General features: G+C 48.4%; 1 protein-coding gene across 11 annotated transcripts in view; it reads left to right on the forward strand.

Annotated features, from left to right (window-relative positions):
- Positions 1-25,112, forward strand: part of SPRING1 (SREBF pathway regulator in golgi 1) — a 70,247-nt gene that overhangs the window by 9,758 nt on the left and 35,377 nt on the right. For 4 of the 11 annotated variants that reach the window (XM_059676443.1, XM_059676445.1, XM_059676450.1 and 1 more), the window contains exons 3-4: positions 1,871-2,022; positions 2,404-2,517. In XM_059676443.1, the coding sequence (XP_059532426.1) occupies positions 1,871-2,022; positions 2,404-2,517 (266 nt within the window). Of the gene's footprint in view, positions 1-1,870; positions 2,023-2,403; positions 2,518-4,187; positions 4,272-4,344; positions 4,872-4,994; positions 5,993-12,864; positions 13,932-19,999; positions 20,339-24,000; positions 24,040-25,112 lie in introns of those variants that run through there. The other 7 variants (XM_059676454.1, XM_059676446.1, XM_059676444.1 and 4 more) reach the window with 6 other exon arrangements.

Consider the following 25,112-nt stretch of genomic DNA (forward strand, 5'->3'; position numbering starts at 1 on the left):
ACTTCCTGACCCAGAAGTGATAAAATTGCTGTGTATTTATCATTTGGGGCAGAATTTCAAGAAACATTTTGGCTTACTTGGATTTTTTTGTTTGTTTGTGTATTTATAATCCTTGTAATCCCAGAAACATTTGTGATGGTATTGGAATCATCATCATCATTCTCTGTCTCTGTCTCTCCCTCTCTCTCTGTTAATTCTCACCCGAGGACATTTTCCCATTGATTTTTTAAGGAGAGTGGAAGAGAGAGGGAAAGACAGAGAGAAACATTGATGTGAGAGAAACACATTGATTGGTTGCCTCCTGCATGCATCCCAACTAGGGCCCGGGCCAGGGAGGAACCTGCAACCAAGGTACGTGCCCTTGACTGGAATCAAACCCGGGACCCTTTGGTCCGCAGGCCGACGCTCTAGCCACTGAGCAAAACCGGCTAGGGCTGGAATCATCCTCTCTTAATTTAAAGACAGAATGGCACAGTTAAAGTAACGAAAAGCACCAGTTCCCAGGTAAGCCCCAGTTTTCCAAGTGTGAGTGAGGGCTCTTTTAGTTTCTTCCATTGTGTTCCTGGTGCTTCCTACATTTGCACAGACTTTGTTTTCCAGAGTAGTTTCTGAAAACAACAGTATACTTCACCAAGTCTCATTCTCTGAGGGTTAAGAAGCTGCGGTATTTGGATGGACAGTTGCTCTGACCTGTGGGCCTGGGCATATACCTGTGGGCTTGTGTGTGCATCTGTGAACTGTGTGTACATCTGGGAGTTTCCCAAGGGCCAAGTGGTGTCCCTCATCCACTTCTTCTCACATACCTCATTCCCACTCCCAGAAAGATGTAGAGAAGTGTCTGTTAGCAACTCTGAACAATAAATTAACTTTTGCAAGGTGATTCATTCCTTAAAGTTGAGCATGGATTGGCTGGGTTGGAGGGAGCGTGTGTATAGAGATGATGGGATTTATTTATTATTTTATATTTTTAAAATATATTTTAATTGATTTCAGAGAGGAAGGGAGAGAGAGAGAGAGAGAGAGAGAGAGAGAGAGAGAGAGAGAGATATTGATCAGCTGCCTCCTGCACCCCCCCGCCCCTCACTCTGGGGATCAAGTCCACAACCCAGGCATGTGCCCTGACCAAGAATCGAACCGGTTCATAGGTCGACACTCAGCCACTGAGCCACGCTGGCTGGGAGAGATGATGGGATTTATGAGGAGTGGAGGGAATTAGGATTTTTCTTTCTTGGGTATCAGAGGATTCACTTTTCCCAATACTGAGGGGTAATTGAACACTTGGTATGTATACTTGAAAACAGCCTAAATCAGTTTGTAACGGTGAAGTGTAACTACTTCAGTTAAAAAAAAATCTTCCAAACCATTCAATAAATGGCAAGCATTTAAAAGATACTTGCGAAACGGAGGGGGCAGATGTTTGTTTTTTATCTAGAAGGATTTCACTTTTGGGAATTAATGCCTTGGCTTTTTCTATTTTTAGATTTTTGTATTGAAAAAATGGCATTTTTCTGTAGGTGTAGATGAAAAAATGGCTTTTTTCCCCTAGATTAGAATAGGAAAACACAGGCGTGACTTCACATGGAGAGTAAATCAAACACGCAGCAGCAGACGAACAGGTTGTTTGAGGCAGGTAAGGCTGGAGCCTACTTCTAATGTGGGAATTCACGTTTTTAAAGGATGGCACGTGAGAAGCAAGCCCTCATCACATAGTGTCTGATTCTCCTGCCTCTTTGCTGCTTAGGATTCTCCAGACTCCAGATTCTGTCTCTGATCTTTGCATACAGTGCGGACGTTGCTGAGTCCAGATCACGGCTGGTAGTGAGTTGGGATCCCTGCTGCTTTAATACTCAGGGTAGTCTCTGACTTGCAGGATACGTTTGTGAAAGGAAGGACTTGCTGGTGAATGGCTGCTGTAATGTCAACGTCCCGGGCACCAAGCAGTACTGCTGTGATGGCTGCTTGACCAACGGCTGCTGCAGCGCTTATGAGCACTGCGTTTCCTGCTGCCTGCAGCCCAACAAGGTATGGAGAGCTGCTCCTTGTTCTGCATCTGCTCACGTCTCTCTGCCTTTATTTTATGATGAGCATTGGGGTCTTCTGAAAATAGAATTTAGAAGGGAGCTTTGTAGGTGTCAGGAGTTGCTGCTGTGAAGTAGCCTTTGTCTCCAAGGAAGGAGGTGGTTCCCAGTGACTTGAATGGTTCTTTTGCAGAATGGGCCATTGTTTTGCTGATCAGATATCTGATGAATAAGATACCATGCTCTTTCCCCTTGGAGCTGGCTGCCTCCCTCACTCTTACCCCCACCCCGTCAGCAGTCTCCTAGTTTAGGAGAAATATCCAAGGTTACTTTTTGTGCTGCTGAGTCTGGAATTTATTATAGGTACTAACTTTTGTTTCCATAGCAACTTCTCCTGGAGCGCTTCCTCAACCGGGCAGCCGTGGCCTTCCAGAACCTCTTCATGGCAGTGGAGGATCACTTTGAATTGTGTTTGGCTAAATGCAGGACCTCATCCCAGGTCAGAAGCTCTGATGTTTCTAGCTGGGGGCTGGGTGGGTAGGAGGAAGGGTGGGTGGGAAAGTATGATCATGGAGGTATGATTATGATATGTCATAGGATATGAGTGATAATGGAGAAGAGATTCAATGAAGCTTTGGTGGAATGAGTGTTTAGAATGTCAGCATGAGATTTATACAAGTCAGAGAAGTAAAATGTTTATATTAAATCAAGGTCTAATCAACTTGCATCTCCCCATCTGATTGGCATGTCTATACTTTTAAGTGGGAGCCTAAAATTATTTTTTAAATCTGGGTGGAATCTTAATAGTCCAGTTTCTGAGAGAAGTTCTTTTGTCAGAACTGAGGCTTTTCAGCAACCACTCATTGAGAGTAAATAGTAATTTGTTCTGGGACAGAGTTATGGTTTATTTTATGATTCAAGGGGAAGGGGCAGGTGGTGTTTAAAAATACATGCGTAATGTGTCGGTCGTCAAGCTCTCGATACTCATCAGCATGCTGTCATTACATGCTTTGCTCTTCGGGCACTGAACATCGCACCTGCTGCTGAAAGCGCCTGGAAGTCCTTCACTGTGGCCTTGGCTTTCAGCTTTTGTGGTTGGGCTGTTGTGGGGCTGTCTTTTTAAAAAATCACCGACGTGTTTGTTACACAAGCACGCTTCTTCTGGCCTCTATTCATGGTGTCTCCAAGATTGTACTGGCTTCGTCTGAGATAACTGACTCATTTGTCATTTTCTGGAACTCTTGTACTCTTTGCCAGATGTCTGTCTGTAGTCCACCTTTTGATTTTACGCCACTTTTTATGTCTCTGGTCTGCTCTTAGAGCACCCAGCATCATTGGGTAAATGTTTCAGGGATTATAATGAGCATTTGAAAACATGAAGAAATTCCTGGTGGGCTTGTTTTGTTGGAAGAGCTTTCCACTTGAATGGGCCTTAAAGGAAATGTGCAGGAAGGCTGAACACGTGACTAACTTTGATTCAGATTCTCTCTCATTCCGAGAGTTGCCAGAAAAGTCGAAATATTTTCTTTCTTTAACTGATAAAACCCAGAAGTTATTTCCAGTTGTGAGTGAAGATGCTAAACTTTCTTTTATTGTAAAGAAATATTTCCCAGTTGGCAATTTGTTTATATAGCAGTATCCCAAGAAAGAGAAGCTTTTGGCGACACGGCTGCAAATTGGATTAGTACTTACAGTGTAGATGTTTAGTATTGGTCTTGGGCTAATTAATGAACTCTAGACTAGCCAAAAACTCAAGTTGGCCTGTATGAAAACAAACTGCTGAAAAATTAGCCATCGGGGTGTTTGTTTTAAATCACACTTCCTATATCTCAGCCAAATAAGGCTTGTCTGGTATTGTGGGATTTGGCCTGAGTGCCAAACCCAGAGATACATAAAACTTTATGAAAGCGATTTGAAATGTATCTCCTCCATATTTTCAGGGTTCAGTACCAGTGACTGAATTTCTGTGAAGCACAGAGTCAGGTGCAAAACACCCTTTGGACCTTAATCTAATATAAAATAATTTGAGAAAAACTAGTTGTCCTGAGTTGCAGTGAGGTTGTTAGAAACTCACTTGTGTACATAAAAAGAAACAGTCATGCAGTGATGTTATGTCCATTTTCATGATCTTCATTGGCATTCTGCGTTGAGCATTCGCCTTTGTTCCAGAAAGTGCCTGGGAGCCTGATAGTGACATTCGGAGATGGATGTGGCCAGGCTCCTGCAGGGAGTGCCTGACAGCAGTCCGCTTGGACTTCAGCAGCTCTGAAGGGAGGTGTGTGGGACTGCTCTCTCACGGAGCTCTTCTCTTCCCTTTTGCCAACAGAGTGTGCAGCACGAGAACACCTATAGGGATCCCGTAGCAAAGTATTGCTATGGAGAGAGCCCTCCCGAGCTCTTCCCAGCGTGATGGGCGCAGTGATGGGCACAGAAGACTTTCCAAGCGCATGCGGCTAAAGCACTTAGTCTGAAGCCAGGCTCAGCGGTCACTAGTCATTGGAAGAAGAGAGTTGTCGTGCGGAAACCTTGGCTTTGACCACTTCTTGGGCTGTACTCTTTGGGCTGCACTCCCCGCCAGGCTTCACCAGATGGGACTGATCTATAAAGCAGCTTGGAAACACCAGCGGGTCACATTTGAAAAAGACCAAACTGCAGGCGACCTTGCGGAGGGATTGGTGCTGTGGGCACCTCTACCATTGCAGCTGCTCGGGGTCCCAGAGTCACTCACAGGGTTCATCGGGGCCCTTCACTGTACAGTTATTTATTGGATTTCTTTGTAGTATTGGGAAAATTATAATGTTTTATATTGAAGAATGCCTTGCCTTGATAGTTGAATATATTCAAGGAAACTGTTGTGGTTGTTGTTTTCTTATGTTCTTTCGTTTTATGAGTTAAATCATCCCTTCACCCAGATAAAATGGCCTCTTAGAACATGCATGTTCTCTCCAGGTAGTTATTTTGGTTTTGTTTTAACAGCATCTTCAGGAGTGGGCCCTGAACACCGTATGCTGACATCTAAAACTGTCTGAGATCTCAAAGATACTGTTCCATTCTCATCTAGCGCCAAGTTTCCAGCAGCTGCTACCATGTGCTCTCAGATTTTTTCTGGGGGATCTGGGATACATGTATTCCTGTGGCAAGCATCGTTTTAACCTGAGAGTCTGACTTACTGTTCCAGAGGATTTTGTTCTCATTTCCTATGAAGTGCCTGGTCATCTTGGTTGTGGTCCAGCAGGAGCCTCAGGAAAATCACCGCAGCCTCTCCTCCCTGGTCATGGAATCCTGTGTTAAGGCGCTTCCTCAATGGAGATACATCTACAACTGGCCATAAAGGGTCATCCTTTATTGCTTTCAGCTTCATGAGATGTAACAAGTACAGACATGCAGTTTCCCCATGATTCGCAAAGAGGGAGAAGAAAACCCAAGTTGCTAGGAAGGAGCTGTAAGAGACTTAACATCTGCCCTCAGTGGGACGAGTGAATGAACGCAGGGCATGCGGTTGCAGGTCCACACGCTCCAGGCGTGCCCTGTGTTTCCAGAACAACACTAAACCTCTCTGGTCAAGGCCAGGGGTGTTTGGTCCTCAGATCACGACAGGCCCCTTGAGTAGTATCCCTCTTTGCTCTCAGGAGTTCCATTACTGCACAGCTCTTTCCTGGAGTCACACACTGACCTGGGGTTGGGCAAGGTTTTTTCATTTTATTGGTTCAAGTTGTTGACCTTGGAGCAGAGCGCTATTTTATAACCTGCTTTTGACTTCTTTTTTCTTCTTTTTCTTTGGGCCATGTTTGCCTTCCAGTGTGTTTCTGCAATATGTAGTGGCCGTTTCCCTTCACCCCCTCCTATTACTTCTTATACTTAACCTTCCCAAAGTGGTTTGTCCTGATAAATAAGTTTTCTTTGAGGGTAAACTGTGTGTCTGGCAGTTGTTTTTAAATGTTAGATCCCAAGAAATGTAATCAATGTGCAGTGGACTTTTTGGGTTCTCTGTGTGTTCATTGGTGCTAAATCAAACTGTATGTGAAAGAAATGTGCATGTCTGGGTGTTTTACCATCTCGGGTGTTTTTCTGTAACTCGGTGTGAGACTTGAGTTTGTTTTCTGTGGTCACTGGTACCAGCTTCTCCTTTGAGCTTATTTTAACTCTTGAGAAATATAACATAGATTTAATGTGAGAAGAGTTTCCTCACAGGTTAACCCATGGATGTTGACTTTGTACTTGAATATCGACTTGGCATGCTTTGCATTTTCCATGCCTCTGCAAACAGTATCTATAGCCTTGTGATAGAGAATTAAGCTCACTTGTGTTTGCACCTCCTGGATGAGGCAATAGTCAGGGGTGAAGTGACTTCCCAGAGTCCCTGCTGAGATTTAATGACTGAACCAAAACAAGAACTTCATCTGGGGCCCGGGTCCACTGTCCTTCTCACCAACTCTCATCAGCTCCAATGCTGACTCATCTGTAAACAGCCCCCCTGAGAGCATATAGATTTCAGCCGTCCAGGCCAAAAAAGGGGAGAGGTGGCATAAATAGCCAAATTGGGCCGATAATCCAAAGGTCATTTTCACTTGGCCCTGGAATATGTTTGTTGTACTGAAGTCAATTAGGGGTGTGTTCACTGTTTTGGCAACTCCCAGTGCTGTAGAGGACATAATGAAGTCACCCAAAGGACCTGGACTGGCCTTCTCACCCAGGACCTCTCGCCTCTCCTATCCCTGGTTGATTTCTGGTTCCCCTGACTGAGGGTTTCTAGAATTAGAGGCCTCGTCTTGGCAAAGTGCATGATACATAATGAAATTTTAGGAAAAGATCAAAGAAGGGACAAAAACACCTTTTGTTTAGAAAAAATATTAAGTATTGCGTGCTTGGGGCTAAAGGTAATTAGGTAATTCGAAGCTTTCCCCCCCAATTCTGAATCTTAATTACTATGCTCCTTGCTGAGGCCATAAAGATGAGATGTATCCGCTGGTAAAGAAACAACCAGTAAAGTGAGGAAAGGGCACTGAGATAGTCATGTATAGAGGAGAGGATGTCCTGCCTCCACGGTGCCAGGGACTCTGGGTGGCCCTGGACTCGGCCGGGCTGGAGCTGGCATTGCAGGGTGAGCTCGGTAGCTCTTAGGAAGCAGAGGACAGGGCTTTAGAGCAAGCAAGGAATGTGGCTTTCAGATCGCTGCTCCCAGAAACTGACGTGGAGGGCCTTGGGGGTGCACCTTGGTTGGTGTAGCTGCAGAGGAACTCTGGGGAGGGTCACAGAATTGAATTTTTCCATCGTTGAGATTTATAGATACACTAGAGGCCTGGTGCATGACATTCGTGCACTTGGGGGATGGGGGGGTCCCTCAGCCCAGCCTGCACCCTCTTGCAGTCCTGGAGCCCTTGAGGGATGTCTGCCTGCCAGCTTAGGCCTGCTCCCGTGGGCCTAAGCCAGCAGGTGGACATTCCCCAAGGGGTCCTTAGTGCTGTCGCGAAGGTGGGAAAGGCTCCCACCACTGCCACTGCACTCGCCAGCCGTCAGCCCGGCTTCTGGCTGAGCACACTCCCACTGTGGGAGCGCACTGACCACCAGGGGGCAGCTCCTGCATTGAGTGTTTGCCCCCTGGTGGTCAGTGAGCATCATAGCAACCAGTTGTTCCACCGTTCGGTCAATTTGCATATTACCCTTTTATTATATAGGATTGTAGATGTACGGGGATGCTGCCGGTGTAGTGTCCTCACAGGCAGAATTCTGCCTTGCCGTTAATAACTGCCTCTTACTAATGGCATGACCTTGGGCACTCAGGTCCTTACTCTGTGAAACGGGGTCGCATCTGCCTCTCCCAGGGTTATGAGGTGACAGGAAGTCTGTGTCTGCACCCAGCAGGGGTGATGTCACACAGTCTGCATGGTGGGGATCGATTGGCCCCTCAGGGGGAAGGGTGGTAATGACAGAGCCCTTAGTATTGATTTTATTTCTATTTTTTAAAGAACTCATGCTAAAGATTAAAAATTTCAGATAATTCAGATATATGTAAAGATGAAAGTAATTTAAAATCATGCATCCTAGAGATAAGCCCCAGTCCTTTTTCTCTTCCCTCGTGACTTTCTAGGCAGGAATGAGAGCACTTTTTCCTCTTGAGAACAATCCCATAATGTACATCCTAGTATGTAACTTAAAGGCCCATATACTAATGTTTAATGACCACATGGTGTCAAATACAATGATGTTATGAATCCCCTGCTGAGCATGTTTAGCTTATCATTTTTCTGCTACTGCAAGTAATACATTGATAAACTTTTACAGACACGTGTTTAGATATATCTGATAACTTTTCACCAGTTTTCACTTTCACCTGCACTGCCATATCCTTGAGAACCCTGTGTTACCATTTTTTAACTCTTTGCTAATGGATCTCAGTGTTCTAATTTGTATTTATTTAGTGTCTAGTGAGGTGAGCCCTTTCCTTTGTTTTGATTGGTCATTTATCATTCCATGTGAAGTGTCTGTTGGTGACCCTTACAGAGCATCCTATATAATAAAAGGCTAATATGCAAATTGACCAAACAGCGGAATGACCAGTTGCTATGACATGCACTGACCACCAGGGGGCAGATGCTCAATGCAGTACGCTCCCACAGGGGAAGCCTTGCTCAGCCAGAAGCCCAGCTCACAGCTGGCAAGCACAGTGCGGTGGTGGGAGCCTCCTGCCTCCGTGGCAGTGCTAAGGACGTCTAACTGACAGTGGGGATTGCGCCTAAGCTGTCAGACATCCCCCGAGGGCTTCTGGACTGCAAGAGGGCTCAGGCTGGGCTGAGGGAACCCCTCCCCCCAGAGTGCACGAATTTCGTGCACCAGGCCTCTAATTTTTACATAAAAGAAGCCTACACCCCTTTTCTCTCAGCCCTGTGCTAACCCCTTATTGTGTGTACAGAAGCAAGTGGCTCATGTATCAACAAACTTTTTCAGTTGATGTAGGACAGTGAACAGAGGCATTTTTGTCACAAATGGGGGAGTGTGGCGTCCCGAGTGGTGGAGGCTAGGGTTGCTGTCAGACACCCTGCAGTGCCCAGGCAGGTTCCCATGACACACAGTTCCCCGGTTCCAAACGGCAGCTGTGCGAGGTGGAGAGGCCCGCTCCAGTCGGTAGTATTTCCCCCTCAGGTTGAGCCGAAGAGCTGCAGGAGCTGCGTGCTGACTTTATTATGTGTCTGCCCTTGTGTTCTGCGGTGCTGAAGCGCTGCTGATTAAATTACCCCGAACCCCCACGGGACCCGCTGCTTCCTCGCAGGCCTCTCGCAGCCCAGTGCTGCCTCCAGGAGCGATGTTATTACTCTGCCGCGGTGTCCTTCGCACACTGACATAACCCAGGTGCAGACGCCCTCCCCTCGCTGAGTGACCTGGAGGGGCATAAAGAGCGCCCTCCCTTCTCTAGTGGAGTTGTTCTCCCCAGGACCACTGCAGCAGCTCTGTACATGGAGGGACTGTGTTGGTGTGTGTGTGTGTGTGGGGGGGGGGGGGGTGGAGGTGGGTAGGGGGGGAGAGGGGGAACCCCCACGACAGATTCTATTTGGAAAACTAGTCATTCTACTATACAAAGGTGCCACATAGTAAATAGTAATAATTATTTTAAAAAGCCAGTGGGATTATGAGAGTTCTTTCTACACAATCACTTTTCCTGACTCTGGCATGTCAATAATGTATTGCCGCCTGCGCCTTTTCCTGTGAGCATTTTTCTTGCATTGTTTGTTCATGGTGTGAGTACAGTTTGGGTACCAGTATCCCCGTTTTCGCTCAGTCACGTGTCTGTGACGTTCCTTGTCCAGTCTTGCGTTCACACAAAGGGAACAGGTGGCAACAGCTGTCTGCTGTGAGTGGGCGACTCTGTGTCCCAGCAGAAACTTGCCACTCACCTGTGTGTGTACATCTTGATTCTTGTCTGATGATAAAGCCTAACTGCTGGGCTTTCTGTAAAATGAAAGTACAGCCTTTAACATTATAAACAAAACAACGTGACCAGTTACAACTATAGGGCAAAGCAGTTAATTCAGATACTTGAACAGGAGTCCAGTTTTATTATGTCTTGGGACTGTGTGATCTGTGGACCCCCAGGGACCAAAACACATTGCTGCTCGAAATGCTTTTTTTGTAAGTGGGTGCCTTCAGAGTATTTTAATAGTGTGAATAGTTTTTGCAATCTTTTCCATTCATAAATTTTTTATGTAGAGTAGGCTAGCTCTGGTCAGCTTGCATTCAGATTATCACATAATCGAAGTGGTATTGGCTAAATGAGAAATCGGCGTTATCAGTGAAATTCAAAATTTCAGACTGTTGGCCACACCTCGCTATTACTAAGGAGGGTGTGTGTGTGACAACAGCAATATGAACTATGTGAGTAGCATTCTAATTTTATTGACAAGAACACAGGCATTAACAACCTTGAGCGAATGAACCTCTCCTGGCGTTTTGTTTCCTCTCGCTAAGGTGTCTTGCAGAGCCAAAATTCTGATTTTTTGTGACCAGCCAAAGGTCCCACGTGTTAAGGCAAGACCAGGGCCCGTGTCTCTTGGCGGCTGGTCCTTGGCTTTGACTCTCACAGGGTGCGCGGAGACCAGCCATCTGGAGCCCATTTTCCTCAAACCAGAGCTTCCCCTTCTCTCAAAGATTACAACTGGGGCTAGCCATTTTCTGCCTCTTCCTCCTCTAATTTTAAATAGACAACATATTCTTCTCTGCTGGGACCAACTTATCATGTATTGCTGCTCTGCACCTGTGCAAACAGCTGCTGTGTTTTCCATCACAGAAACAGCTGCCTTTTGGCAGGGAAGCGCAGAACTGTACTCGGTAGCTGTACCTTCATCCAGTGCTAAGAGGCTTAACCTGAGATACCGTCTTGGAATTCCTTTTTTTTTTGTTAATCCTCACCTGAGGATATTTTTCCATTTATTTTTGGGGAGAGTGGAAGAGAAAGGGAAAGACAGAGAGAAACATCGATTGGTTGCCTCCTGCACAAGCCCTGACTAGGGCCCGGGCCGGGGAGGAGCCTGCCACCAAGGTACATGCCTTTGGCCAGAATCGAATTTGGGACCCTTTGGTCTGCAGGCTGAGCCAAATCGGCTAGTGCTGGAATTCCTAGTAAGGGCTTCTGCAGTCATTGCTCAGTAAAAGGTCTTCCTTTTCATCCCTTTTGTGATTACAGGTCAAAAACCTTTAAATGTAGCAGATTACATTTTAAAATGTATGACATTACAAAAGAAAATAAATTGTGCCAAATTAGATTCTTAGCTTCCACAGATAACCTACCACTAATTAAAGTTTTGATGTCAAGTTTTGCCCATATTTTGTAGATCAACGTGTACTTTGTGCTAGTGTGTAAATCAAGGTAGAATACTGTATGGTATTTTTAAATTGACTTAATCCAATGATAGCTAATGAGTTGACAAAGCAGGGAAGTGCACATACGTGGGTCCTCCTGCCTCTCAAATTAAGTCAGGTTAGAGGTGAAAGCCCTTTCATAGTTGCACGCAGTCTCAGCTTTGTGTTTCTGCACCTCGTCCTTGTCTGGTTTTTACTCAGTGGGGAAGGAAGTTCTTTTCTTCACGAGTAAATTACGGGCATTCCGCCTCGGCCAGAGTTGATGTGCGTGAAGCACTCCGAGGATGAAGCCGGTCATAGCCGACTTCCACTGTGTTGTGGGAGCTGAGAGAAAGATGGGGAAACCCTGCTCCAAATATAAGCATGCCGTTCATGTTAGTGAGCCCCTGAACGCAGACATTTATTTTTAAAAATACATGGAAAGGTTGGGAAGGACAGTGGGCCATCTTGCTGGATGACTGGTGCGGGGAAAGGACCTGAGCTCAGGTCAGCCCAGGTTTCCCGCAAAGCAGATCGTCTACCAGGAGTCCAGTTACAAGATAGTTTTTGCGGTTTTGAAAGATGTCCCCAAGTGCTCCCGTGAGTCCCACCAGTGGGCACTCTTTGGAAACTGCTGTGCTCTCTCCCTGGAGGCTCAGAGGCCTGGAGTCGCCCTCACGGGCTGGACTCAGTTTCCCCTGGGAGGTTTTCATCTGGGCAGCTGTTCAGGGCTTGCTCCTGGAGCTCAGGCCCTGACACCCTAGCCTTCCTGAGCGTCGCCTGCAGCCTCCCAGGTGCCAAGGTGGAAGCCCGAGATAAGTAATAGTCTTGCAGCAGCTTAGCAGTCAGCTGAGCTACACAAATAAGCTCATTGACCTGGTTTAGCTCTGGGAGGAACGACAAAGTGGAGTCAAATGTGATTCTTAAAGCCCTGTCTTTTCCCTGCAGCCTTTTCAGACCTGCCAGGACAGCAGCCTGGTTACGTGATGCTTGTGGGCGCTGTTTCAGGGAGGAAAGGGGAGGAGGCTGGAGAGAGAGAAGAATGAGGTGCGGGTGGCACGGGCACCAACAGTTGCTTTCTGTGCCACTTGGTGGCACCAATTCCATAGGTTTTCTGTCCTCAGCATAGTCCTTGTCAAGAGATTGTGGGACCCCTGCCTGCATGGATTCTCTCTCCCTAAAACAAGGAAGCCGTTCTATAGATGGGCCACCATCTGATAGTGATGACAAACTAGGACTCTCGGCGACCTGTCAGGTTTGTGCACAGGGACTCCAGGAAGTAGCCTGTGGCCCTCTGCTGGTGCTGTTAGAGACCCAAGGCTTACCCAGGTGTCCACGTCATCCCTTCCTTCTGCCTCCCATTCACCAGATGAAGAGAAGGGTAGGTCCCTTGACCGTTCTTGCCCAGACGAAGAAAAGCTCTCGTGCCGTGCTTGCAACGTGCCACGCGGCAATGCATGATCATTTAAACCGCACCCTCTCCTGAGGCAGGTGTCCTTTCGCATCTTCATTTCAGAGGAAGACTCCGATGTGTGGGTTAAATCTTGCTCGAGGTTGCACCAAGAGATGGGCATCCACATTCAAACCTCAGAGCTCCTGAAGGTATAGGTAGGCAGGCCCAGTGGGCAGTTGCCTCTTCACACTGTGATTGACAGTGACCATCTGCCAATCATTTCCTGTGGGCAGGTGCTGAGCCAAAGGCTTCTTATTTAATCCTACTAGCCATTTTTAGGAGGTAGGTAGGTCTTTTTATCCTCATTTCAAAGAAATAAACTCATGTGTATATTGCATTGTGTTTACCACCCAAAGTCAAATCGTCTTCTGTCACCATATATTTGACACCTAAAGACATTCTTGATTGTCACCAGTGTGTAGGTGGAGGTGCTATAGCCATTCTGTGGGTAGATGGCAGGCATGCTACTCAATATCCTATGGTGCACAGGACCCCCTCCAAAATAAATGAATTATGTAGCCCCCAATGGCACTAGTGCCGAGGCGGAGAAACCCTGGGTTACACTATGTTACCCTTGAATAGCAGTGACACTGAATTAGTAGCCCGTCATTCATTTAGCAAGTTTTTACTTAGCACTTGCTGAGTGCTGGGTGCTGGGTGCTGGGTGCTGGGAGATAAAGAACTGAAAGGTAGCCTTCTGGAATTTAAATGGCATCTGTTCAGTTGCTGTACCTCTTGACCTTCCCACCAGCAATGTATGAGAATTCCAATTTCTCCACGTCCTCACCGACACTTGTTATTGTCCGTCTTTTTGATTGTGGTCATCCTAGTGGTCATGAAGTGGTATTTCATTGTGGCTTTGACCTGCGTATTTCTGATGGCTAGTGATGTTGAGCATTCTCATATTCATTGGCTGTTTGTATGTCTTTTTTGGAGAGATGTCTATCCTAATCCTTTGCCATTTTTAAATTGTGTTGCCTTTTCTGCTGAATTGTTAGAGTTCTTTATGTATCTTGGATACAAGCACCTTATTAGATATATGGTTTGAAAATGTGTTCTCCCATTCTGTAGGTTGTTATTTCACTTTCTTGATAGTGTTCTTTGAATCATAAAAGTTAAATTTGTATGAAGTTCAGCTTATCTAGTTTTTCTTTGGTTTCTGTGCTTTTAGTGTCATATCTAATACCATTTGGAATGGCTATAATATAGGGAGATAATTATTTGATTGTACATTGTTTAGAGCTCTTTGTTTCAGATGCTTTTGGCACCTTCCCACCACCACTGATATCTTTATTCTGGGAACATCTGGAATTAGACCAGGAGTCATTTGCAAATTGTGTCAGATCCTTGAAGCCTTTAGAAACACGCCATGTGGATGGCTGTTTCTCCCCTATGGGAGTGTTTAAAAGTGCTCACACCTCTGCGCATCATTGACAAGGTGCACAAGTGTCCCCGTACCACAGCTTCAGGTGCCTTCTGTCCCTGTCTTTTCACTGTCAACAGTTGCACTAATGCAACCTTGCAGGACCATGTCGCCATCTGCTGGCAATGACGGGAAAGTGCAACAAAGATTCTGCAGGTATTTTCTTTTTTTTTTTTAAATTGATTTCAGAGAGGAAGGGCGAGGGAGGGAGAGAGAGAGAAACATCAATGACTAGAGAGAATCATTGATTGGTTGCCTCCTGCATGCCCCACACTGGGGGTCGAGCCCACAACCCAGGCATATGCTCCTGACCGGAATTGAACCCAGGACGCTTCAGTCCACAGGCCGACGCTCCATCCACCGAGCCAAACCAGCTAAGGCCTTTTCCTTTTTTTACTTTTCATGTCATATGGTCAAGTCCCGCTAATTCTTTCCATTCTGGCCTACTCTTGCTGCTTTGAAAAGTCTTTCCCCTTTGGAGCCAGTGTATAAATATTAAACCACGTACTAAAACTGAATCTCTTCCTACAAGGCAAGGAAACGTGTGGTTCTTGTTCTATGGGCAACTCCTGGTACATGAAAACTGTCATGCTGGAGAGGAAAGGAAAATGGATACAGGTCGTTTCATGTGTCGTATTGGTATTGTATGGCCTCTGATGCTCCGGAACCTCCTCTGGGGTATCATTACACCTGCACCTCCCAGCCCTCCCAGGGAAATGTATTGTGATGAGGAGAATGCGGCCCCAGAAAGATAAGTGACGGACCTTTGTTTTCTAGAACTGCATGTACAACAACTTTATATTTTTTTAATGAGTGGTACAACACTCAGGGTGTAACATCATTAGTACCTAGCGTAATGTCTTACACTCTGTCTTAATAAGTATTTATTAAATGGCCCTGGCTCCATAGCTCAGTTGGTTAGAGTGTCGTCCTGCTACGCCAAAGTTGTGAGTTCGATCCCTGGTCAGGGCACATACAAGAATCAACCAATGAGCCCTAGCATGTTTGGCTCAGTGGATAGAGTGTCGGCCTGCAGACTGAAGAGTCCCAGGTTCGATTCTGGTCCAAGGGCACATGCCAGGGTTGTGGGCTCGATCCCCAGTAGAGGGTGTGCAGGAAGTAACCAATCAATAATTCTCTCTCATCATTGATATTTCTATCTCCCTCTCTCCCTTCCTGTCTGAAATCAATAAAAATATATTTTAAAAAAAGAATCAACCAATAAATTCATGAATAAGTGGAACAACAAATCGATGTTTCTCAAATTTTTAAAAAAAGAAATAAAGTATATATTGAATGAATGAAAAAAGTAACTTCTGTGTCCTGATGACTCCTAACCCACTTTTCTTTATACAACACTTGGATGCTTCTCCTGTCCTAAATAAATATTTTTTAATATAATGTGAGAGGACATGTCTTTATAACTTTTTGTCTTTAATAAAATGAGTCAAAATGTGATTTTAAAATAATGTGCAGAAAAACATGGACAGGAATGTTCACAGCAGCATCATTCACGACAGCCAAAAAGTGGAAACAATCCAGATACCCATTAAAAGATGATGGATCAACAAATATGGCCCATCACACAATATATATAAAAGCCTAAGTGACCATTATGACTGGTCGCTATGACACTCACTGACCACCAGGGGGTAGACGCTCAATGCAGGAGCCGCCCCCTGGTGGTCAGTGCGCTCCTACAGCCAACCTCCCGCAGTTCCTCCCCCTGGCTGGCCAGCCCTGATCGCCTCAATTGGGACTGGGCGAGATGGACTGATCAGCCCCGATTGCCTGCCAGTCCGACGGACCCTACCCGTGCACGAATTCGTGCACTGGGATATAATTTGGCCATGAAAAGGGAATAAAGTACTAGTGTATGGTACAACATGGATGGCCTGAAAACATGATGCTCAGTGAAAGAAGCCAGACACAGAGGCCACATCCTATATAATAAAAGGCTAATATGCAAATTGACTGAACAGTGGAACGACCGGTCGCTATGATGTGCACTGACCACCAGGGGGCAGACACTCAATGCAGGAGCTGCCCCCCCGGTGGTCAGTTTGCTCCCACAGGGGGAGCGCTGCTCAGCCAAAAGCTGGGCTGACAGCTGGTGAGCATAGCAGTGGTGGCGGGAGCCTCTCCCACCTCTACAGCAGCGCTAAGGTTGTCCAACCTCCTTCAGTCAGACTTCCCCCGAGGGCTCCTGGACTGCACACGAGCACAGGTCAGGTTGAGGAAACCCACCCGCCCCCCCCATTGCACAAATCTCATGCACCAGGCCTCTAGTATTATATTATTCTATTTTTATGAAATGTCCGGAATAGGCAAATCTATAGAGACAGAAGGCAGATTAATAGTTTCCACTGCTTACTAGTAACTCTGTTATCCTAGCTCAGGAATAACCACAGACAATATGTACACAAATGGGCATGGCTGTGTTACAATAAAACTTTATTTACACAAATCGTGGATTGGATTCAGCTGTGGGCCTTAATTGCTCATACTTTTTTTTGTTAGTGTGGCCCCTTTTTTAGAGACTAAGTGCTAGAAAAACTGGAGTCTTTTCCTCAATGGTCCTGGGAAGGTTATGGCAAACAATGAAAAGCCACCTTCAGAGAAGGACTGCAACCAAGTGGAAGCAACAGGAATCTGGAGTTTTAATCCTGCAGCAGATGCCGAGAGATGAAAATGATGCTCTCTTCCCATTGTCCCTCAATGGAAGGCTGGGTGTTTTAATTAGCTAATGTTGGCAAATTGCTTTGAAGAAAATTGTAAAATGTTTCGTGCTACAAGTGCCAAGAATCCTAATTAGCTTTCCTTAAAGATACCACCTGGAAGTGTGATATTCTGTTGCTTGAGGTCCAAGCCAGCCAGAATAACCTGCAGATCGAAAACCGGTTTTTAAGCAAACATAACAATATAAACGGATCTCGGCAGTCGACGTCACATTTTCTTCCTTCTGTCTAATCTGATTCCTAGCAGCTTGGATATTAAACCGCAAATGGAGGTTGTTTTTCTGTTTTGTTTTTTGTTTTTCTTTTCTGCAAGAGCCTGGTGGCAACAGGGCCATGAAACAAATTAACCCATCCATTTGTTGCCGCTGCCGCTGCCTTTTGGATTGTTAGCTTGTGTACGGGAGGCCCTGCCCTGGCGTGTCAAGGTTACAGGGAGGAGGCGGCTGGCAGCCACTCAATCATCCAGCAGGGCTGGCTCTCAGGTAGCGCCGTCCGCCGCCTTGGAGAGAGGTGTGCATGCTCTGTCGCGCTGAACAGCTGGATAATGAATTTGCTCTCCGACATTCTTGTGTCATGTGGTGGCAGCGGCGACAGCAGCAGCATCTGATCTGTGTCACTGGCAGAAGCAAGTGAGATGTAGTTAATATGGACCTGAGCCGCCGACGTGCACTGGTTTGGAATCTCCAGGCTCCGGTGAAGTCCCCGCTAAATTGGCGGGGCAGGCCCTGGGGGAGAGGAGGCCGCAGGGGTTAGGGGTGGGCCGCGTCCTTCGGCCTCCGCATTGGTGACGTTGGGGGCCAGATGATTAGTTGTGACAGGAGTCGGGGGCACAGGGAGGGGGCGGAGGCTGTCCTGCGCACGGGGGGATGTTGAGCAGCATCCCTGGCCTCTGCCCACTAGATCAGCACTCTCCCCAGGGGTCAGTGTTTTTTCGGGAGGCACTTGGAGCAGGGACCGAGCTTCATTCTTGATTCCGCTCTGTGTCCCACATCCACTTCCAATCCATTAGCAAATCCCAAAGGCTTGCCTTGACTGCATGTTCTAACCAGACCACTTCTTGCTACCCCACCACTCCTGCTCTTGTTCAAGCCCCCCATCCACATATGGTGGATAAAATGTGGCCTGTGCACACGATGGGATATGATTCGGCCATAAAAAGGAATGAAGTATGTACTAGTGCATGGTACCACATGGATGCCCCTGAAAATGTGAAAGAAGCCAGGCACAGAGGCCACATATGATATGATTCCATTTATATGAAACGTCCGGAATAGGCAAATCTATAGAGACAGAAGGCAGATTAATAGTTGCCACTGCTTAACTCTTTGTCGTAGCTCAAGAGCAGTCACAGACAGTATGTACACCAAGCATGTCAAACTCAAAGGCTAACACAGGCCAAATAAATGAGGCCTGCGCCCTGCGAGTTTGACAAGCTTACTGTACACAAATGGGCATGGCCGTGTTACAATAAAACTTTATTTACACAAACAGGTCGAGGACGGGATTCAGCTGTGGGCCATAGTTTGCTGACCTCTGGCTTAGTGGGCCAGCCTCAATTGCTCAGACTAAGCACCTGTCTAGATCAAGCATGTCAAACTCAAAGGCTAACACAGGCCAAATAAACAAGGCACGTGGCCTGTGGGCCACGAGTTTGACATGCTTGATCTAGATGATGCCAGCAGCCTTCCCCTGGCCCCCCTGACCCCCTGGGCTTCCCACAGGCCCACGCAGTGGCCAGAGGGGCCTGTGGGAAGGGGAAGTGAGAGCACGCATGTCCAGGGCACTCAGGCTGAAACCCCCAGGTCTGCCAGGTGCACCTCCCCCGGCCTCTGTGCCTGTCCCCTCTGCCACAGTCGCCCTTCCCTCCTCTTGGCTCTCTGCTCACATGTCCCTACATTGAAGAGCACACATCTGTCTTCTCTGGCTCAGGGGTCCTCAGCCTCGGCCCTTAGTCACATTCAGGACAGATGATTCCATGTCCTGTCATTGGGAAGCATCCCTGGCCTGTCCCTACCAGATAACAATGGTACCCTCCCACCCAATGGTGACAGCAGACATGTCCCCCGGAGGGCAACGCTGCCCTGGCTGAGACCCGCAGTTTCCTCAGGGCACTCTGACAGCACAGGCGTCTCACCTGTTTGTCTCCTTCACTGGGATATAACTTAGGAAAGCAGGGATTGGATTTGTCCCCTCCTGCATTTTCAGGGCAAGAAATAGAGCTTGGTGCATAGTAGATGCTCAGTAAATGCACTGAATGTTAGAACTGCATGCTTCTAAACAACCCGTGGGGCAATGGGTCATGGAATTGGGGCAGGACTGGCTGGCAGATTGTTTTATGCTTCTAGACAAATTGAAGTGCTGGGCCTTGGACTCCTGCAAGTTCTTTTTTTTTTTAATCCTCACCTGAGGATATTTTCCTACTGATTTTTAGAGAGTCGAAGGGAGAGAAACAGAGAGAAACATTGACGTGAGAGAGACACATCGATTGGTTGCCTTTGCACACACCTCAACCAGGGCTGGGAATCCAGCCTGCAACTGAGGTACATGCCCTTGACCGGAATTGAACCCGGGCCCCTTCAGTCCGCAGGCCGATGCCCTTTCCACTGAGCCAAACTGGCGAGGGCACCTGCATGCTCTTTAGAGTAGCCGTCGCCAACCGGTGGTCCATGGCCCACTTGTGGCCCCTGAGGTCCGAAAGGTTGGCAACCGCTGCTTTAGAGCACAGAGAAGCCATCAGGAAACCGAGGCCAGGCGTCCTGTTAAAGGGCAGCCCGGGCCCCTCCCGGAAGTGCTTATTGGGCAGGGCAGGGGCGGACACCCGAGGTTCCTGCAGGGCACACGTGGAGAGACCCTCGCGCTGGTAAGAGTAAACTGCCCCCCTGCGAGCCTGTGCAAACGGGAGGGTTTGGTGGTCTGGGGATTCGCAGGACACTCTAACCCGTGTTCGTGGGTGCTTTGAGGATTTCATCCTGGCTGCACGTGGTCCCCAGCGGTTGGTGGATGCGGGGGATGTCTCCCTCTCCTTCATTCCCCCCAGCATCACTCAGGCATCACGTGGACGGCTGTGGTGTCATGTGCTGAGCCCCAGGAGCAGCCGCGCACCGTTGTGGGCCCACGTGCTGAGCACTTCCTGCTGCTTCCCGTGCTGCTGTCTGAGTTTCTGGTGTTTGCACGTGGTTTCTCCATCCTCTACCCTGGCCGAGGCGGAGTCTGGGAAAGTGTAGTGATGGAGGAAACTGGCTTCAAGCCCAAGTTCTTCCACTCGCTGGGTGACTTGGGGCGAATTACTTGGCTGAAACTCAGTTTGCTGATCTATACAATGGGGGTAACACAGAGCTCTCCTTTTCGCCACGAGGACTAGTTGAAATGAGCAGTGTTCTCCACCTAGCCTGGCCGAGAGAAGCCTTCACGCAGGGGTTGCTGTTATTTCCTCCTCATCGGACTCTCACTTAACCTCTCCGCTCTGCCCCGCCCTGCCCGAGGCAAGGTTCACCTGCCTCCTCTCTTTTCCTGGAGAGTTTTGCTCCTGCTGCCTCTTCTGTGACTTCTGTCCCCAAGCCAGTGGCTCCCCCCACCTGCCTCTCCCCCTCCCATCCAGCAGCATTTCGTCTCTCATCACTGTGATTACACCATATTAGCCACCGTGATTGTTCTATGCTGTGGCACCTCATTACTGAAATAAAGTTAACATTAATGGGAGTCCTGCAGCTAATCCCTCTGCTCACCTCTCCTGAAAACGCATTCCAGTGATTAGCAGGAGAGACACATGCATATATTCATTTGAAAACTGTCCCTCTCAGCCCCCCTCCTCCCTTGCCATCTACCCACAGTCATGCGGAGATGGCAGCGGGCGGGCGTGTGTGTGTGTGTGGGGGGGGAGGAGGGGGGGGAGCGGGGGTGGGGTGGGGGGGAGAGGCGGCTTTTAGCTGCCGGCAGGGGGAGGAGGCACTGCGAGTCTCAGCTGGGGCAGGGAAAGGCTTTGGGAGCAGCCAACTTTTCCCCTGGAAAAAAGAACCGTATCCATTTCCTTTGGGCGGGTGCAATTCAAAACAAGCCAGCCCACAAAACAAAAGGCCTGAGCGGGAGACAGACCACCCGGAGGTGTGTCTCCCTGGAAGAGTCGCTCCCGCTTTCTGGCAGTGACACCTTGGCGGAATTGCTTTAACCTCGATGTGCAGTTTCCTTCTCTGGTGGAGCAGGTTCTAGCCAGTTTCCTTCCGCGTCAGGGGGACGTGGAAGAGCTGGCGCTGTGCCTCTAACACCTGGGCGGCTCCCTTCCCTGCCCTGGAACCAGAGGTCAGGTGTGTCCAGGGAGCTCCTGGAGGCCCCGTGTCAGGCTGGCCTGTTCCCTTTTCCACTCAGGAGCCATCCGCACGGAGCACAATGAAGACTAATTGCTCAGTGGTGTATTATCATTTATAAGAACTTGGGAGAAAGTCACTCCCCTGGCCCCGGGGGAATCCGCAGGCCAGCCAGCTTCCGACCTGCAGACAAATGATCCTCCTCCATATGACTCAGGAGCAGGGCTCCCAGGGCCACTCAGGTAACCGCAGCTCCGGCCCTGCAGTCCTTGTCCTGATTAAAACCGGGCGGGATGCCCCCCTGCAGCGACCACTGGGCAGCCGCCCAGACCAGGGGGCTGGAGAGCAGCAGAGGCAGGAGTAGGGCTGTAATGACAGTCGCGGGAGCCCTCACTCACCCTCAGTGTCAAGGAGACATTTTCAAAAAGGTTTGACACAGCATCCTCGCCGAGCCCTTTGCCAAAACGCAAGGTGGAGGCCCCTGGAGTACGTTAAGCCGGCTTCTGTTAACAGAGCAGCCCCTATGCATATTATAATCACTCCGCTCCAATTCCCCGTTAAGCAGCTGTTCCCACAAAGAGGGACAATAGCCCAGCCCCACCCCTTCGAGAGCTGATTCCAGTCTTGTCTTTGCCAGTGCCAATTCTTTGATCAGTTTTCACTCAGGATCTGGAGGGCATGTTACAAAGTGCTTTGGGCTGGCTGCCAGCAGGCGCCTCACTGGAGCATGACAGGGGCCCGCGTGTCAGTGTTGGGAGAGAGACAGAGCTCACAGGATGCCTTTTAAAAAGTAATTATATTTGAATTTTAAAAGCAATCTTCATATATGTTAGCAGATTCATTTATATGGAAAACTATGCTGGGCCCTCCATCCTTTTAATATTTGATGTTGCGTCAGCTTCCTTCACAGGCGGGATGAGCGTTCTGTGGCTTCTTGGGGACTCGCTGGACTCTCAGGTTCAGGGCAAACAATAAGAGGCCTCGATGCTGTCATTTCTTCCCCAGTCCTCATCTGGCCCCTTCCTCAGGCACCTCAGCCATGTGCTCTGTTGCTAAGTTGATTGTAGAGGATTTGAGGGGCGAGGTGGACACGGGGGCGGGGGAGACAAAATAAATTTGGTTTGTTGGTGGTGGTAGCGGTAACAATATCATTTATTTCATTTTTTTATTGTGCAATGAAATACACAAAACATAATTTACCATTTTAACTGTTTTTGATGTACAGTTCAGTGTCATTAAGCACACTCCCATTGTTGTGCAGCCCTCACCAGCACCCATCCACAAACCCTTTTCATTTTCCAGAACTGAAACTGTCCCATTAAACACAAACTCCCCATTTCTTCCCTCCCAGCCCTTGGTAACCAGCCTTCTACTCTCTGTCTACGAGTTTAATTACTCTCGGGACCTCATAGGCTGTGGGACTTCTTTCGCTTAGCACAATGTCCTCCAGGCGCCTTCATGTTGCAGCACGAATGTCAGAGCTCCCTTCCTGTTCACGGCTGAGTGCTATTCTATTTATGGACAGAGCACGTTGCCTTACGCATTCGTCTGTTGATGGACATTTGGGTTACCTACCATTTACGCAGTCTTACCGTTCGCAGCCAGCCGTGCTAGGCGTTTACCTGCATACAAACATCTAATTCAGTTCTCACCGATGCCATTATAGGTTTGGGAAAGGACGCCTGGGGAGATGAAGGGCCGTACTTGGGCTAACCTGCTGTTCCTTAGTGGAGCTGAAGTTTGGTTTTAGTGCTGTCGGACTCTAAAACGATCCTTCTCAGATGTTCCAGGATTGCTTAGGGGAATCTGTTAAAAATGAAGACTCCCGGGCCTTGTCCTGAGCTACTGGGGTTCGGAAGGTCAGGAGGGGGGCCCGGGGGTTTGTATCTTGAATACCCACCCCAACGGGGGCTGTCGGAGCCTGAGCTTGCTCAACGTGCCGCCAAGTCTAGGGTGTTGACTCCTGTCCTGTGTGACCTTGTTCCTCAGGGCATTGGAGGCAGCTTCTCGGAAAACATTTTAAGACAAAATTAAAAAGAACTTTCCCGGTAAAGAGAGTTCGTACACAGGAGCATGTGGAGGGCCTGCAGTTTGGGCTGCCTGCTCTCCACCGAGCTTCTTAGCAGCCCAAGCAAAGAGTGAAACCGGATCAGCCGCAAGATGTATCCAGCCCATAACGTAAACCCGACCACCAGAAGCACAGCTAGTGGGCGCACTTTGGTCTGGAGGCTCCTCATTGACCAGACCCAGTGCTTTCACGGGAAATAGTCAGAAACACCCCAAGTCACTACGCCAGGACCATCCCAGGGCTGTGTCTTGGGGACGAGCCCAGGTGCCATGCCCACGCACAGTTGGGTAGAAACAGAGCCGGAGAAGCCCGCCCGGAGCTGGCTTCTCGTTTTCCGCAGGGGTGTGACAGAGTTCCCAGACAGGGCCCCTCGCTCCTTGTTAGATGGCGGCCTGCGTCAGCCGCTCCATTCTCTCCAGTCCCTCTCCCGAGCCTGCAAGTCGCCTTGCCCCGGAGAGAAGAGCCCAGCGGGGGGCCTCTGCTTTAATGACCAAATGCCTGTCTTTAAACTTTGCAAAGCCCTCGGCCTCCAACCAGTGGCCACTTTGGCCCCTCTTCCCCCGGCATGCAAGAAAAGCTGCTGTCTGGTTGAGTGAGCGCTGCTATAAATCAAAGTGTCACCACTTAGCCAGGAGAAGTGATTTAATTAATCCGCTGTGTTGTCCCCAGAGCATCACTCCACCTGACTGCTAATCAACTCCCATCAGCAGGAGGAAAGTGCAGTCCCCCTTCTTCTGAGCCGCATTGCATGAGATGAAGGAGGAGAGGGAGGGGAGAAGAAGTTAATTGCGGCAGGGAGCTCAGACTGTCACAAGAAGAAAGTCTCTTGTCTGGCATCTGCCTCTTTACACGCTGGCGTCCCCGTCTCGGGTGAGCTGCGGGAGAGGGCCACGTTCTAGTGATATTAATACAGACATTATCTATTGTCCATATCTATTTATCAGAAATAATATCTCGCCTGGAAACCCATGACAGCGGGCATATTGCAAAAAGGAACCGTTCTTTTATCATGCACCCAGTACTTAGCCCTTAAAAAAGACAAACAAAACCCCACCAACCCTTCTTTGTAATCAGATTGGACTGCGAGTTTGTGTGGCGATCTCTCGGGGGTGGAACGTTGTTGACAGATGACCACGCCAGTTTCTGTCACTTTTCGGCAAAATGAGTGCCAGCCATTTCTCTGCAGTGTAATCAGGCAGACCTGGTTAATGCTGCGCTGCGTTGCAGGTGGAACAAGCTCTTGTCATGAGAATTCCTGGTCCCGGTCACAGGGGAGCTTCTGTAAGAGCCTCGGTTTTCCTCAAGTCTCGTCACGAATCGCAGCGAGTGCGGCTCCATTTTATCGATAGGAGACACTGAGGCCAGCAGGGTCAGGGACATGTCCAGAAAGTTGCAGAAGATGTTCTGAAACTGGGATCCACCCCTTGTGGGGGGGAAGGGGGCCCCAAAATTCCGTTTTAAAAGCATGGGCTTATCTGGAATTGTGTTCTTTTCTGGTGACTATTTCTATTATAAAAAGAAACTTATTGAAAGTCTCTTTAGTGGGATGAAGACCAGAAAATCTTTTATCTGATCCAGAAAAATGACATCTTGCATCGATTATACATGAACTTTGTTTCCCCCCACCGCTGGGGGTAGCCCCTCGGCACCCCCCAAGCAGAGTGGAGCTCCTGCCCTAGGCGTGAGTCATCCGGCTCTAAAGGAGGGGTGGGTGCCGCATGTGCCTGCCCAGAGCACGGTCTCGGCACCGACGAGCCTGGGAGCAGAGCCTCTGTTCCCCG

This window comes from Myotis daubentonii, chromosome 19 (genome assembly GCF_963259705.1).
Source record: "Myotis daubentonii chromosome 19, mMyoDau2.1, whole genome shotgun sequence".
Classification (NCBI taxonomy): Eukaryota; Metazoa; Chordata; class Mammalia; order Chiroptera; family Vespertilionidae; genus Myotis; species Myotis daubentonii.